The sequence below is a fragment of the Gouania willdenowi genome, chromosome 4 (genome assembly GCF_900634775.1).
Source record: "Gouania willdenowi chromosome 4, fGouWil2.1, whole genome shotgun sequence".
Lineage (NCBI taxonomy): Eukaryota > Metazoa > Chordata > Actinopteri > Blenniiformes > Gobiesocidae > Gouania > Gouania willdenowi.
Window position 1 is genome coordinate 8,382,002 of NC_041047.1, and position 16,455 is coordinate 8,398,456.

The 16,455-nt window shown below is 37.4% G+C and overlaps 1 protein-coding gene across 2 annotated transcripts in view; it reads right to left on the reverse strand.

The window, feature by feature from the left end:
• Window positions 1-10,628: 10,628 nt before the first annotated feature.
• The window catches only part of LOC114462188 (glypican-5-like), a 51,346-nt gene continuing 45,519 nt past the window's right edge, over window positions 10,629-16,455 (reverse strand). For both annotated transcript variants that reach the window (XM_028444885.1, XM_028444884.1), the window contains exons 10-11: window positions 12,336-12,427; window positions 10,629-11,976 (exon numbers count right to left, since the gene is read on the reverse strand). In XM_028444885.1, coding sequence (XP_028300686.1) covers window positions 11,884-11,976; window positions 12,336-12,427 — 185 coding nt within the window. In that variant the 3' untranslated portion in view covers window positions 10,629-11,883. The remainder of the gene's footprint in view (window positions 11,977-12,335; window positions 12,428-16,455) is intronic.

Consider the following 16,455-nt stretch of genomic DNA (forward strand, 5'->3'; position numbering starts at 1 on the left):
TGAGCTACATTTCTCCAATGTCAAAAGTCACACGTATACACACTTGAAAAAAGCAATGCCATTCACAAAGCAGAAATTAGATAACCTTTACATTGCAATCAACAGCTTTAAACGCAGAGTGCTGAGAAATGTCACGTAGAGGAAAATGAGTCGGCAGATTGTATCCACGATGAATCTACCTCCGTGCATCACTATCCGAGACTTGCCCGAGACCAGAATGCACCCTGACCAAAAGACTTTTATGAGTCGGACAAGCCAAGGCGGAGACAAGACCAATGTCATAAAAATCCATTTTAAAATCCATGACAAGTTTGAACAGTTAAAGAGCGTTCCCTCTTTTATTTGAGTTTTTTTTTTGACCGACAAAAACAAGGTTTCTGCCACCTTTTCAAAGCACAACATGCAAAACTCTAATTCAGACAAATTTGTTAGACTACTACAATCTTGCAGAAAACATTTCCTTATATGTATTTAAAAGCCACTGATGACTCTAGAATGATTTCAAAATAAGATGTTTATTTGTCAGGTGAATGAGGCCTAAAGTACGTGTATTTGCAACTAGAAATCCAGAGTCAACTCAGTCTGAGAGTGAAACAAGACTTAGTAAAAATGCTCTGGAGTCTGAGACCAAGGTTGCGTTCAAAATGTCATACTAAGTCTGACGTCAATAGTATGAAAAGATTGAGTACTGTATGTGACAAATACCTGGATGTATACTATATGGGGACATTTCTAAGTATGTACAGTGGGCACACTTCTCATACTCAACCGTCCCATGATGCATTGTGAGCGGAACGTAAAATCGTCCTGGGACCAGCTTCAAGCTAAAAATCAAACATTCCCTTTCAAAACAAAAGCATCTCTTTTTGACAACCATTAGTTTTTTTTTAAACACTTTTGTAAATAGGGCTTTTGTTTTGAAGTTAACAGGAAGTTTCATCAGAAGCACAATGGAAGGTCTCCAAAAATCTCTGAAATGTCAGCATGAAATGTGTTTTCCACTAGTTTTATGGATCTAATGAGCACATGTTGATATTCTACTTGGTCACTTTCTCAATTAAAATGTTTTCAGAACTTTCAAAGGTGGAGAATCAACAGAGATATTTGGCCTCAGTGTGATTCAGGTTTTTGTCATAAGTTTGAAATGCATCTTGGGAAACTTGGAAGTATACTTCAGTGGGAACGGTCATCATACTAATAGTATATAGTAGACAGTATATACTCATTGAGTGTGTAGTGATTAGTACGTTAGTATGTAATTTCAGCCTAAGACCTTTACAAACTAAAGTGTTTATAAAATCAACAGTAGTAACAGAAGTGTACACCAAGTAAATATTGTGATTTTGTGTGTGTGTGTGTGTGTGTCAAATGTTCTGGACTTGAATCCAGAGGGATGAAATCCTAATTCTTTGTGTGTGCAGCTTATGTGTGCTCGTGAGTGTCTATCATTGCAGGTCGAGCTTATTCATTTCCTATAATCACTTGCAGAATGTCCATTCCTGGTCTATTTCCCTCCATATTCACACAAATGTGATCCACAAATCCTGCATTTGGATATATATTCATTCAGATATTTGGTGTTTTTTTGTTATGTTTTTTGTTTGCATTAAACTGTACAAAACCCAAACATTTAGTGGTTTTGTGTATGAAAAGAAAGCAGTAAAATATATTTGGTTCTTCTTTTTCCAACTTAACTAAAGAGCAAGTACACTTAATCCTTGATTTGTGCAGAGCAGACTTGATGTGGGTATAATGGACTGTCCACTGCATTAAGGAGGCTGCCAACCACCAGTTCACAGGGTAAGTGAGTCCTACCCACATACTCCATATTTAGAAACACCACAGCTACTTCCATCTAACCCACAGCTATTGATATTCAGGAATCATGCACTCAACCACATGCAGTAATAACAGAAAGTGCAATTTAAGGTGAATCAGATGAGGTGGTGTCCACATGTGGGCTTTCTTCGTCACGTAGACCTGGGACATACACAATACACATTTTGGAAACATGAACATTGCGTGTCTGCTATATCGTGTGTATATGTAGGGCTGGGTGATATGAACCAAACTTCATATCTCAATAATTTTTCTCAAAATTATGATATACAATATCTTTCTTACCAGAAAGATAATTCTGGGTTGAATTTGCTGATGCAAAATGCCACACAGGCAAATTTATTAACAGACAGCTGCACAATATGTGCCACTTTTGGCTTTTTGTCCTCTAAGGGACAGCATGTGTGAGTGAGTTGTGTAGCGTGACTTGTTTAGGGGAAGGACACACTCAGAAATCCATCTAACTGTGCATTTCATGCTGTTCTCTTTAAATTAGAATTTAATACAACACAAGCTATAAAATAAAAATATATGGTCATAGGAAATATTAAAATTTTCGATATCGCCAAAATAGAAAACTCAATATATCTTGAATATTGATATATATTGGCCAGGCCTAATTCACAGCTGAAATTATGGAAATAGGGGTTCTGAAGTATTATTTACTTCATTGTAAATTTAATAAAGTTGCACTGTAGCAAATGGGAGCCTATACATTAACTTTTACAGTTGAACCAGCAATAAATGTCAGGAGTTATGAATCACATATAATGGGGAGTCTGAAATGCTGCAAACTTGAGTAGATGATCTCAGGTTCTGTGTAGCTCTCTGACAGAGTCTGAGCTGAGCTTTTATCTGGGCCAGCACATTAGTATACGTACATTATTCATGGAAATGCATGATCTGAAAATCAGACCAATGAAAAACAACTATTTAATGAAAGCTCTGCAGAGTTGTGTTATTTAAAGCAGTGGTTCGCAAACTTTTCATCACGTGAACTCCAAAAATAAAGGTTCCAGAGACCTTGGACCCCCACTGTACCTGAAGATGGTTGAACACAGGCCATCTATAAGGGTGAATAAAGGGGAGAGCTTTTTGGATCAGCAAAATTATGATCTTTTGTTATATCAATCTGTAATGTCCACATGCATTTATTTATCTGAATAATATCCACTGTTATCCATGAAGTTTATTATTATTTGCGCCATAGAATATAGTCATCTGAAAGATGTAAATTATTGTTTTAATCAGAAATGAAATGGGTTAAAACTGACCAAATATGGTGGAAAGGGGATTTTAAAAACCACAGAAATTAGTTGAAAGTTGTAAATTAGAATGGCCAAAAATGGACAGAAAAAGTGGTGAAAAGGGTTCAAAGTGTCAGTTTAGGTTAAAAAGTGGCAGAAATGGGGGTGGGGTGCAATTCGTTTAAATTGGCAACCAATGAATGGCAAAAAAAAGAAAGAATGAAATATGGTGAAAAGAGGTTATAAGTGACAATAATGGGTCAAAATATGCAACAATAGGTAGAAAAAGTGGTGAAAAGAGAAGTGGGAGGAATGGGAGTAGGAGTAAGCTCAATGTAGCAGAAATGAATTAAAAAGAGCAAAAGTATGACAGGACAAAGTGATGAAAATAGGCTAAAATATGGCAATTTTGATGTAGTGGCAGAAAAAGGGTAAAAATAAGCAAAAATGGGCTCAAATTGTTCTAAACATATTCTTAGTTCCTTGAAGGCATCTGGAGACCCCCTCCCAGTGTCTTGCCACCCCAAATGGGGTACTGACCCCAAAGGTTGAAAACCACTGATTTAAAGATACAATAATCGGGATTAGGGATGAACACACGCCTTTTCTTCCTCTTTCTCCGTCTTTTGCTCTTTTGTAATTTGCATTCATTGATGTCTTTATTTACCACCATTCTTTGGGATTTTTTAACAGCCAGCTAAAGCAGTGCCAGCTTCTCCTCACCGTGCCAATCCAATCACAGTAATCTCTCTCAGGGACCTGTGGCCATGTTCCCACACAACACGGCTGGTGGAGGCTTAGACTGCTCGCCGGCTAAAAGTGAAAATAAACATTAAAAAGAAGTTTTCATGGACAGTCTGACATGTTTGCTGTGACATTATAAAGTGCAACCCTGCCAACTTGGTTATAGAACTCTATTATATTGAGAACTCTAATGTAACAAACAACTTCCAAGAAATAAAATAATTAAATGTCAAAATCAATGAAAATATTATTATCATTATTAAAGCTACACATAATAAAATATAGATGTTTCCTTGTTTACTGGCAATATTTCTTTCAAGATACTTATTGCAAAAATAAATAAATAAACTAGAACTGCAAGCAGTTATGAAAGGGGGCCAAGCCTTCCCGCGCGACTCGGCCCCCAGGTTTCGTGGAGCCCGTGGAAGTACGTCATGGAGGATGACGGGCTCGTGGCGAGCGTCAGGACACAGGCCAACGTGCCATTTGCTGTGAACAGGTGGATATGAAGTTTTGGAAGATGTGATTCAAAGTGAAAGTTACAGGCCAAAATGTGTTTGCACCCATCATAGCGCCACCTAGTGGTGCACTTTTTGGTATGGTTGATCTGTGTGCTCCTCTATAGTTACCCTGTAAATTTCACAGCCCTCAACATATTACTTCTGCTGAAATAAAGGTTTGTTTATTTATATGTTATGTAGTAATAAGCCATGCCCACATTGACCAATCGCGATTAACTTCGAGATACGGTCCCAGGAGCGACCCAAGGTCATACCCAACAAATTTGGTAAAAATCGGTTGTGCCATTTAGGAGATATACATTTCTCATAATTGCAGTGCCCCCTAGAGGCCTAATTTATTCAAATTTGGCTTATACACCCACAGTCACATGGCAACCAAGGATCTCTGAATTGGTGGTGTTAGCAATTATTTTGACCAATATATGCAACAGTTTGCGTTTTAATAGCTGGCTAGAGAACTTTACTCGATAATATTTTGCGCATATTTTGCCTGAACAAAATTTTTTGCTGAACTCTAGATCAGGTCCAAGTGAAGACTACGTGCCAAGTTTCACGCTGATTGGACAAACCCCCAAAAAGGAATTTGAAAAAGTAGGTTTTTGATATGTAGTGACTTACAAAGAGCAATGTGCTGTGGGAGTGGGCGTGGCCTATGTCAGAAAATGCAACTCTATGTAGGGGACATGTGGATAAGAATTTTATGAAGATGTGAATTAAATTGTGAAAATTAAAGGCCAAAATGTTTTTGCAATTATAGCGCCACCTAGTGGTGCAATTTCTGGTATGGGTGGTCTGTGTGGTCTTCTATATCTACCCTGTAAATTTCACTGCCCTCAACATAAAAATTCAGCAGAAATAAATGTTTGTTTATTTATGTGTTATGATGTCATTAGCCACGCCCACTTTGACCAATCGCGAATAACTTTGAGATATTGCCTCAGGAGGGACCCAAGATCATACCCTCCAAATTTGGTAAAAATTGGTCTCGCCATTTAAGAGATAAATATTTGTTATTTGTAGCGTCCCCTAGTGGCCTACATCATTCAAATTTGGCACATACCCTCACAGTCACATGCCAACTATGGATCTCAGATTTGGTGTTGTTAGCATTTATTTTGACCGAGATATGTGCCAGTTTGCATTTTTATTGCTAGCTAGAAAACTTTACTTGTTAATTATTTGTGCATAATTTACCCGAACAAACTCATTTTGATAACTGGATATCACGTCCAACTGAAGACTCTACGTGCCAAGTTTCACGCTGATTGGACAAAACCCCAAGCAGGATTTCGCAAAAGTAGGTTTTCCAGTTTTTGCAATTTTACTCCGAGAAAAGTTTAGGCGGAAATGGGCGTGGCCTAGCCCAGGTGATTCAGTGCTATTCAAGGAATCTGTGGATATGAAGGTTTTAAATTTGCAACAAACGGTGTGGGAGTTATTGGCCAAAACGCGTTGACCTTTGTTATAGCGCCACCTGCTGGCGGATATTTGTGAATTTTTGCTTCCAAGGTCCCCTGGGGGTTTTGGACCGAATCACCAAAGGGCATGGCCCGACCTTGCACGATTTATTCTGCAGCACCACTTTTACCAACGGAACTATAAAAGGTAACAATAATAATAATAATAATAATAATAATAATAATAATAATAATAATCCTTACGGTTACAATAGGGTTCCTAGCACCGCTGGTCCTAGGAACCGCGTATGCTTACATACGCGGTTCCCTGGCCCCGCGGGCTTGGCCCCCTAATAAATGCCTGTAGTGTACTGTTCTGAAAGCGGAGGCCAAAAATATGATCCGAGGGCCACATTATCAACATTCATGTCAAAATTTAGAATAATAACCGATCTGAGCATTAACACAGAAAGAGGTTTTTGTGTTCATTTTGTGCATTTTATGTTCTTGTCTTGTGTATTTTGTGTTTTTGCAGTCATTTTATGTGTTTTCTCACCATTTTGCTTTTTCTTATGGCTGTGTTGTGTGTTATGAGTTAATTTGGGTATTTTTGTTGTCATTTTGTGTTTTTGGAGACATTTTTGTGTAGTATCGTGTGTTTTTGTAGTCGATTTATGCATTTTCTCTCGATGTCTTGTGTTTTTGCAGTTATTTTGTGTATTTTCCTGTCATTTTGGTTTTTTTGTTTAGCTAAATTTTGTGTTAGGAGTCAATTTGTGTATTTTTGGAGATTTTTTATGTATTATTATGCATTATTGCTGTCATTTTGTGCATTTTCTGTTGTTGTTTTCTGTATTTTTGTGTGTTTTTACAGTTATTTTATGTATTTTCCTGTCATTTTGCTTTTTCTCGGCTGTGTTGTGTGTTATGACTTATGAGTCAATTTGGGTATTTTGTTGTCATTTTGTGTTTTTGGAGAAATTTTTGTGTATATATACACAAAGTAATTTATTGCGTTTACATAATTAGTGCGAGGGCCGCATTTTTCACTTGCCTGGTGTCTGTTATAGCATTTCCACATAGTTCAGGGTACCTACAAGTTCAATAAGAACCATAATGTTAACATTTAATGAAGAATAATGCAAAACTGTAAGAGATTGATTGAAAAAAATCTATCTTTGAAATTCTATGATGCATATATGGAAAGAAACCTTTCAATGCATTTGTACAGTTAATGGACAGGCAGTGTTGAAGGCTTATTGACCTCAGATAGTCTGTGATGATGAGGATTCCATTAACGTGAAACACTTGTAAAAGCCAAAGTACAACATTATATTGAATTGTGAACATTTGCATAACTATTGATCCTTTCCACCCTGGTGTTCAACAAACCATAGAACAGAATGTTACTGGTATACAACTACTGCTGAAGTTTGGCTAATAAAGATTTATGAACACATTCTCTCTTGTTTTGCTTCATTGTTTAGTGCTGCTGATGCACATCCCAGTTTATATTGGGAGCAAGGTGGGGTTACACCACAGACCGTCACACACTCATGAGCCATTTAGAGACTCCAGTGAATGTGAATGTAGAAATAAACCAAAATAAAAGGGGATTGACAGAGAAGTCAAGACAATGATGTCATGCTGTTGGATAAGACCAACAAATAGTCTTACCCCCACCTCTGTCATTTTTGCAAATTCTTTTTGACACGAGTATCCATTTTTTTGCCACCTTGACTGTTTTAGCACATTTCAGTTACTTTTCACTCTTTTTTGCCACTTTTGGACCATTTTATGCCAATGGTTGTCACTTTACTTACACTTTACTCATCACCGGTCACGGACTTTCATCGACTCCCGGTGCTGACACCCGCTTGTCTCCCGACCCAGAAGAAACATGAACCGCCGCACATCGCTGTCTGATAAGCCATGTCAAAATAATCATTAAAAAAAAACGGTAACATACCAGACCGGCCCACTTCAGGTTGGCCAATCCACCCCTGATTGATAAGTAACAGGGGAGTGGTCATTAGCACAACGTTTAGACTGCAAACCACTTCTTTCCCAAGATGTCCTTGATAGGACTAAAAAAATCACTTGTACAGAATAATGGAGACCAAAACAACAGAAAACATTTACTTGGTTTATTTGAAATTCAGTTTGGGATTTATCGGGGGCAGACTATTAAGTGGATTTCAGAACATTCACTTGGGTGGGCTGTCTTGGCAAGACCAAAAAGAGAAAAAAAATGAAGATATTCTTAGCAATAAAGAATTATTTAAAGAATATACGGAACTGTTTGGCTATGGGAGAATGGCAATTGATTTAAAAGCACAGCAGATGACAAAAACAGATGCCACACAACCAGATACTGCCAGTCAGCCCATTACCACTACGGGTTCCTTGGGTGGAGGAACAACATATGATGCATATGTATTGTTCATACCTAAATAAGCTCTGGCTATATTTAAGTAACACACATACAAATACTACTAAAATTACTTGTTAATACATTTGTTACTTTTTGATGTATACTTTTAAACTTTTATTTAAAAAAAGTAAATCAGTTTGTCAGATTTGAAAGAAGCAGATACACAGGTAAGGTATATACTGATCAATTAAATAACATGAGTTTTGTTATTACTTACTTTCCATTACTGCATAACATTTTGCATTTCACATGATTTACTGATCTGTATTTTGTTTGATATGAACCAGTGTGCCTGCCTGCTGGATGGTAAACTACATTGCCCCTCATCCACCTGACATTTCTGCAACTGTTGGTTCAGTATTTGGTTCAGATCCTTGTCCACTGTCTGCCACATCTTCACTGATGGAACCTTTATCCCAACCACCTGCGTCATCCACACCGCTAACAATCCAGAGTAGGTTATGAGTAATTTTGTAAGGAAATGCTCCACCTCTGTCTTCCTTGGGAATCTCCAGCCCCATCTCCACCCGTGCGGTGGAAGGCATTCCCGTAAACTGCTTCTCTGGGCCTGCAGATCAGAACGCCAAAACTGTCCGCTCCTCAGCCCACCCCGGGCCTTAACACGGTTTGTTTGGCTGGTCCGGAAAGCCTTTGGCTTCAGCTGCAGCTGCGCATGGCTGGTGCAGTCTAGAATAATCCTACCGTGAAAATTTCCTAAGGTAGACAATGGGCATGGGCACCTGCCAAACTGTGCACGAGCGTCCGTCATGTTGAAAAAAAGGTAAGAATATTTTCGTACATTTTTAGAGTTAGGGTAGAACGTATACGTGTAAATATTTACTATGCTATTAGTGCGCATGTGCCTGTAGGATTATTTTTCACGACACCGGCACAGCCGATCAGCGCACACAGGTTGAAAGAAGAGGAGAGACGGACATGTTCTACGGGATGATCAGCTGGTGCTCCCCTCTCCTCATGTCCACAAGCACGCACACGTGCTGATAAAAGTGATGTGTCCCCTGCTGACACACCCAGGCCGAGGGCGCAACAAATGAAAGCAAAATCTGCCACAATAAATATTGCACATTTTTTATTGACACTTGCAATCAAGTTCATACTTGGCATCTATTTTTGTTGATGTTTTGATCACAGTTGACAGTTATCCTCTTTTTGCACCACAAGAATATAATTTCACTTAAGCTTGCGGCAAACTTGCATCAGTTATTTTATAGCAATAACAACTACCTCGCCAAAAAAAAAAGAAGCGGTGTTAGATTACATCGTGCATAAAACGTATTCAAGATGAGTCACACATACGATTTTTAAAACGTGAAAACGTTTCGACTACTCTAAAACACTGCTTACAGTGTTGTTTTCCAACACGTAGGAAGAAAATGGAACACTTTTGTGTTGTTTTACTCAACATTTCATATTGACGTCCTCACGGTTTGAACGCGCATTTACGCAGTTATCCTTGTAGCTGCCACCGCGGCAAATACGTCATTTTATTGGCACACTAAACTGTCGGTAGAAAAGCACCAGAAAAACAACAGAGAGAGACAGAAGTGCTTGTAGCTTTAAATGAATCAGGATTATTGATTACAACATGTATCAGGGTTATTGATTGATTGAAGAGCTATAAATATCGAGTTAGGATTGTTGCAGATAGAGGCCACAGTTTGACATGTAGTTTGATGCAGTTTATTAATCATGTCAAACTGACATTTAACGACACAACAGCAGAACACAATGTACTTCTGTGCTGGTGCATGTCACACCCAGTTACTGGTTTAGTTCATGTTAGCAAAATGGTTTTCAGAGAGGCAGTTGGAGCAGACGCCCAACAGGCTTCCACAGAATGTAGATGTAATGCGCTGACTGTAAGTAAAGCAGGTCTGTGGTTCATTAGCACGTTAGCATTAGCTCTACAGCACTGACGCTAATAGCTAATGCGACTGCAACCACGTCCACGCAGGAACAGAAAAGGGTGTTTGTGCAACTCAATAACAACAAATGTGTGCAGATTTTGAACATTCATCAAACGTTCAATTGAATTCATTCATACTAAGAATTGGCGACATTGTTCGCCCCGTTTATGGTGCATTTTAGCGGTTAGCATCCTGTAGAAGTTAAAGAGTTGCCTTAAAGCCATTGTCTCCTCTTAAGGTATTAAAATCTGATTCAAAATGTTCACATTATTTATTTAACCCTCCTATTATCCTCAAATATTACAAACACATTTTAATCCCAGGGTCAATCTGACCCCAGCGATATTTGCCTCCAGAAAAAGATTTTCAGATAATTGTTGACCAAGTTTTTGTGTCAGGCACTTTGGTTATTTGTTGAATACAGAAATAACCCCTTGAAAATTAAACCTTGACCTGTTCTCTAGCACCACCATCAGGGCAAACTTAAATTATAATAAAAAAAATTAATTAATCTTGAATAGTTTTCATCCAAATCTTTTTAAATTTACTGACAACATTAATGACCACAAGAGTATGAACACTATTGGTTGTGGTGAGGAAAATCTTTCATCCAAATCTTCTCAAATTAACTCAAAAGTATCGACACTGCAGCTGTAGGTGTGGGGATCTTTTTTTTTTGCACAGCTAAAACTATTTGGGGTCAAATTGACCCCAGAGGAACACCGATGTGTGCAATATTTGTTCTGCACATTGAAAAAAATATGATAATTTTATGCATTATCAATTGTACCCATCAATTTAGAAGTCATGAAATATGAAGCAAAAAAAAAAAAATACTATTGTTTTTTGAATGATTAACATTGAATGGTGTCAAATTGACCCCAAGGATAATAGGAGGGTTAAAGGGCATGCAGCATTATATATGACATCACACCAGCTTTTTTCTTATACTCATCTCACCAGCTTGTGACGTTCCCGCTTTAAAAAAATGTAAATACAACTGCAGAAGCAAGAAGGCACATTTGTGGATTTGAACCATATTCTTCTAAATAAGAGGTGATTGCACAGACCTGTTGGAGGACTGGATGTTGCAACCTGAGGAGTAGTTATTGTAATGTATCATATATGAAAATACTCTCCACATGTACTGCAGCATTTTGAAATATTTAATTAAAGGTAGGGTAGGTTATTTTCTCCAGATACACATTTTAAGCTTTTGGTTAAAGTTTTCTTTATGTCCTGACAGAAATTAAGATCTTATGTGCTCTGTGCCCTCGGAGGATGCTACTTCCAAATTCATGCTAGCTTTCGAAAATTACCAACCCTGCCTTTAACATGAATAAAACTGTTTGGGAGAACAAAGAAAGAAATCTGACAGGAAACTGTTTAACTATTCTTTACACAAAATCTGCTCTGAATCATATTATTCACTATTTACACACCAAGCCCTTGTTATTAATAGAAATTCTTTATATAAATATATATATTTTTTTATTTACATCCCTCTTTCAAAAAAAAAACCAAAAAAACATAGTAGTGCTTTGTGATCTACAGTATATTACTTGGGTTAAATAGAAAACCAACTCATTGTGAGGTAAGTACAGATAATAAAAAAACCCATAAACAGCAGCGTGTGCCTGCAGCTCAGCAGCTGGAAACCAAAACCATCAGAGGTGCCGCTGAGCTGCACGTTGCCACAAAATGTGCATCATGTGGTCGTTCTTCAAAAAGTTTCAGTCCCTCCGTCTCCTCGTCTCGTCTGTCCCTCTGTGCTCAGTGTGGACGCCACAATAACAGGAAGAGCCAGAGTGGGAGGATCTTTAAAGGGGCCACAGACAGCGTGTGGGCGGAGCCTTGTACTGACACCTGAGGGAGAACACACAGTCAATCAATCAATCAATCAACCAATCAATCTTTATCACACACTTTTCATACATTTTAAAATGTGTGTCTATGAAAAATACACACAGACTAAAAACAAACACATAGATGTTTAACTACATCTAAAACGGAACAATAAATACCCAGTAATAAATGATAAATAATAAAGCAAAGCAGTTTATGATCAATGCTAAATAAATAAGCTAAATAAAAAAAAAAAAAAAAAAATATATATATATATATATATATATATATATATATATATATATATATATATATATATATATAAATGGTGGTTTCTCCTTTGCATTTCATTTTTGATAATTAGTGACACTTCTTCCAACCTGTGGAGGTGAGATGTGATGAGGAGGTCCAGGGAGACGAGGAGGCGCAGCCCTGTCCTTTGTACCTGGAATTTGACCGCTTGATGTTTCACCTAAAGATAGTAATAAATATATACATTAATATCAAATATGTTTATTTAATAAATACAGTAAATGTAATCATGAATCATACAGAAATGTCCTGTGGGGGTGAAAGTCATCACTTGAAACAGTCAAATAATAAAAAAATTTCAGAAAACACGACACATATTCTCCTTCTTTTATAGTTTTTGATATTATAACATGTTATTTTAATACAAACATGGGCAACTGGCAGCTCTCGGACTAATTAACACTCAAAGTGACTCCAAAACACACATATTGGCAAAAAGATACACAAAAGAAAAATGAAAGAAAAATATATTTAACCCAAAGAAATTTCACAAAATGAAAGTACAATTTAAAAACAAGACCAAAATGCAAAAACTAAAACCAAATCACAAAATGTAAAAAACCTAAAAAAAGACAAAGACTAACAAAGGAACAAAGCACGATATGTAAAATCTAACAAAGGATCAAAGCCCGATAAATAGAATCTAACAAAAGAGCAAAGTCTGATAAATAGATTCTAACAAAGGAACAAAGTCCGATAAATAGAATCTAACAAAGGAACAAAGACCGATAAATAGAATCTAACAATAAATCAATGACCGATAAATAGAATCTAACAAAGGAACAAAGCACGATAAATGGAATCCAACGAAGGATCAAAAACCAATAAATAGAATCTAACATAGGAAAAAAGCACGAAAAATAGAATCTAACAAAGGAACAAAGTCCGATAAGTAGAATCTTACACAAGAAAAAAGCATGATAAATAGAATCTAACAATGGATCAAAGCCTGATAAATAGAATCTGACAAAAGAGCAAAGCATGATAAATAGAATCGAACAATAGATCAAAGACCGATAAATAGAATCTAACAAAGGAACAAAGTACGATAAATAGAATCAAACAAAGGATCAAAGCCCGATAAAAAGAATCTAACAAAAGAGCAACGTCTGATAAATAGATTCTAACAAAGGAACAAAGCACGATAAATAGAATCTAACAAAGGAACAAAGCACAATATATAGAATCTAACAAAGGAACAAAGCACAAAAAATAGAATCGAACAATAGATCAAAGACCGATAAATAGAATCTAACAAAGGAACAAAGCACGATAAATAGAATCTAACAAAGGATCAAAGCCCAATAAATAGAATCTAACAATGGATCAAAGCCCGATAAATAGAATCTTACAAAGGAACAAAGACAGATAACTAGAATCTAGTTATCTAGACATCTAGTAATGACAACAGAAATATACAAAATGATAGTGAAATATACAAAAATGCACAAAAACACCACAAAAACAAAATGACTCAAAATGAGAAACAAATACAAAATGACAACAAAAATACACAAAAGGAGAGTAAAATATACAAAATTACAACAAAAAGACAAAAAATCACATAAAGAAACATACAAAATGAGAGAAAAAGATGCAAAATGAAAACAAAAACACACAAAATTATGTTCTGTATTTATGGTCAGATTGATCTTTTTTCTAAATGCTGATATGAATGTTGATAATGTGGCCCTGGGATAAGACAAACACATTCGTAATAGCTATTACCAGAATGAATAAATATATGATGTGTTCCTCATGATCTGCTAAAGCAAACCAAGCATTGTCTAATTCTTTAGACAAGAAAATTAATGCATGTTTGTTTTACTCCATATTTCACAGAAATAATCAGAGGATTAATGTTGTAACCGTCCCACATTATTCATGGTGCTTTTGTTGTTGTTTTGACATGAAAGACTTATGAGTCTCACTCCACCCATCCAACGCTTTACACAACATGAACACAGTCACACAGACATTGCTTCACCTAATGGGTGCTGACTAACCGTCTCCTGTGCGTCAGTCGTGTGTGTGTGTGTGTGTGTGTGTTGGCATGACTCCTGACTTATCCTGGGAAAAACAGGTAAATGAGATAATTAGGATGAGGGAGGCAGACTGTGCCATTAGCAAGTTGTGCACGTGCAGCCACACAAAGGTAGACAACAAATAAAGTTACTTTTTTTAATTCTTCAATACGGTAGTTTCTTATTTCTTCAAAAAATGAATTAAAAATAAATACAAAAAAACAAAGTTCCAACCGAAAACACCTGATTCAGATCAGTAATCAGGTAGAGAGGCAGAGGAGGTACTAATGTACTACACACTCACACTGTTTTCTAAATACTATTAGTATGATTAGGATGATGAGCATTCCCAGAATACTTTTAAGTTTTCCAAGATGCATTTTGAATCTATGACAAAAACCTGCAGCACACTGAGGCTAAATATCTCCACCTTTCAAAGTTCTGAAAACATTTTAAGTGAGAAAGTGACCAAGTAGAATATCAACATGTGGTCATTGGATCCATGAAACTCATGAAAACACATTTCATGTCGACATTTTGGAGATTTTCAGAGATCTGCCATTGTGCTACTGACAAAACTTCCAGTTAACTTCAAGACATGAGCTCTATTTACAAAAGGGTTAAAAAACTAATGGAAGACAAGAAGAGACGCTTTTATTTTGAAAAGGTAATGTTTGATTTTTAGCTTGAAGCTGGTCCCATGACGATTTTACATTCTGCTTACAATGCATCATAGGGCGGTTGAGTCTGACTAGTGTGCCCACTGTGCATAGTTAAAAAAAATATTTCTCCCCGGTATTACTCACATACTCAATCTTTCCATGATATCCTTTTTATCATTAGACGTAGTATGAGTAGTATATGAGTATGCGATTTCTAACACAGCCCGTTTATACACCTCCTCCTACCTCTCCACCTGATTACTGATGTGAATCAGGTGTTTTAGGTGAGAGAGGACAGGAGGCACCAGCTGTAACAGGCATCGGTTCAAATCTTAAGCTAAGCTAAGCTACAATATACCTTTAACAATATCATGTTGTGTACGTGCACACACGTATCTACCAAGGCTGGTCACAGCACGCTGTGTCCTATACCTGCCCTTCAGCATACGTAACAACAATCAGAACATGTCAGGTGGACACACACACACACACACACACAATAGGGGATGAGTGATGAACAACGTTACGAGACTCACTCATGGGCAGGGTAACCTTTACTTCAATGAGTAATGAGCTTGTGCGCATTAGTGTGTGTGTGTGTGTGTGTGTTCAGATAATAATTCAGGAGTGACATTTGAAACATGTTGTTGGTGATTGGCAGTTTGGTTGTACTGTTGTTCTAAAGTTTGGTCAGAAACTGATCAGACAGATAATGAGATCCCAGACCAAGTCCAAAAGCTGAAAATGTGAAATCATCTCATTAACATGGCACTTTGAGAAGATCTGAGGCACTCAGAGGGACTGTTGGTAAAAAGCCTTCATTCCATGAGGGCTACAGAATCATATATAAACATGCCAACATGTTTCAGTTGCTTACAGGCCTTCATAAGGGCTGCCAAGCTGCTTATGAAGTCGAAAAAGTTGTTTCCTTCCTCCCTTGTTATTCCACATTTTGTAAAAAGTCAGCTCCAAACAGGCAAGTTAGATTTTTCATAGTCATAAGGAGGAAACTCCTCCTCCTGACAATCCTGGCTCCTCCTACTCTACCTAAGAATGTGAGCTCCTTGCTCAACATTCCACAGTGATGGCCTAGGGAGATTCAAACCAGTGACCCTCCGATTACACGCCTGCTCCCTTAACCACTAGGCCACCACTGCCCTTTATCCACAGTTAATATTTTAACGTTCAGGATATAGATTATCCAGTATGTAGATAATTCGAAGCGCAGCGCAAGTGCTCACATTCAGTTTCATTTTTAGTAGCCGTTATATCACCCCGGATCGCCATTGATTTGACATGTTTGTAACCCAATGCGATGCAGCGGTCGGAAAAAGCTCCATCATCCAGTCCATCCTCTGCTCCTCCATCACCATCTGGTACGCTGCAGCTACGGCCAAGGACAAGGCCAGACTGCAGCGTATCATCCACTCTGCAGAGAAGGTCATCAGCTGCAATCTGCCCTCCCTCCAGGACCTGTACGCCTCCAGGATTTTGAGGCGTGC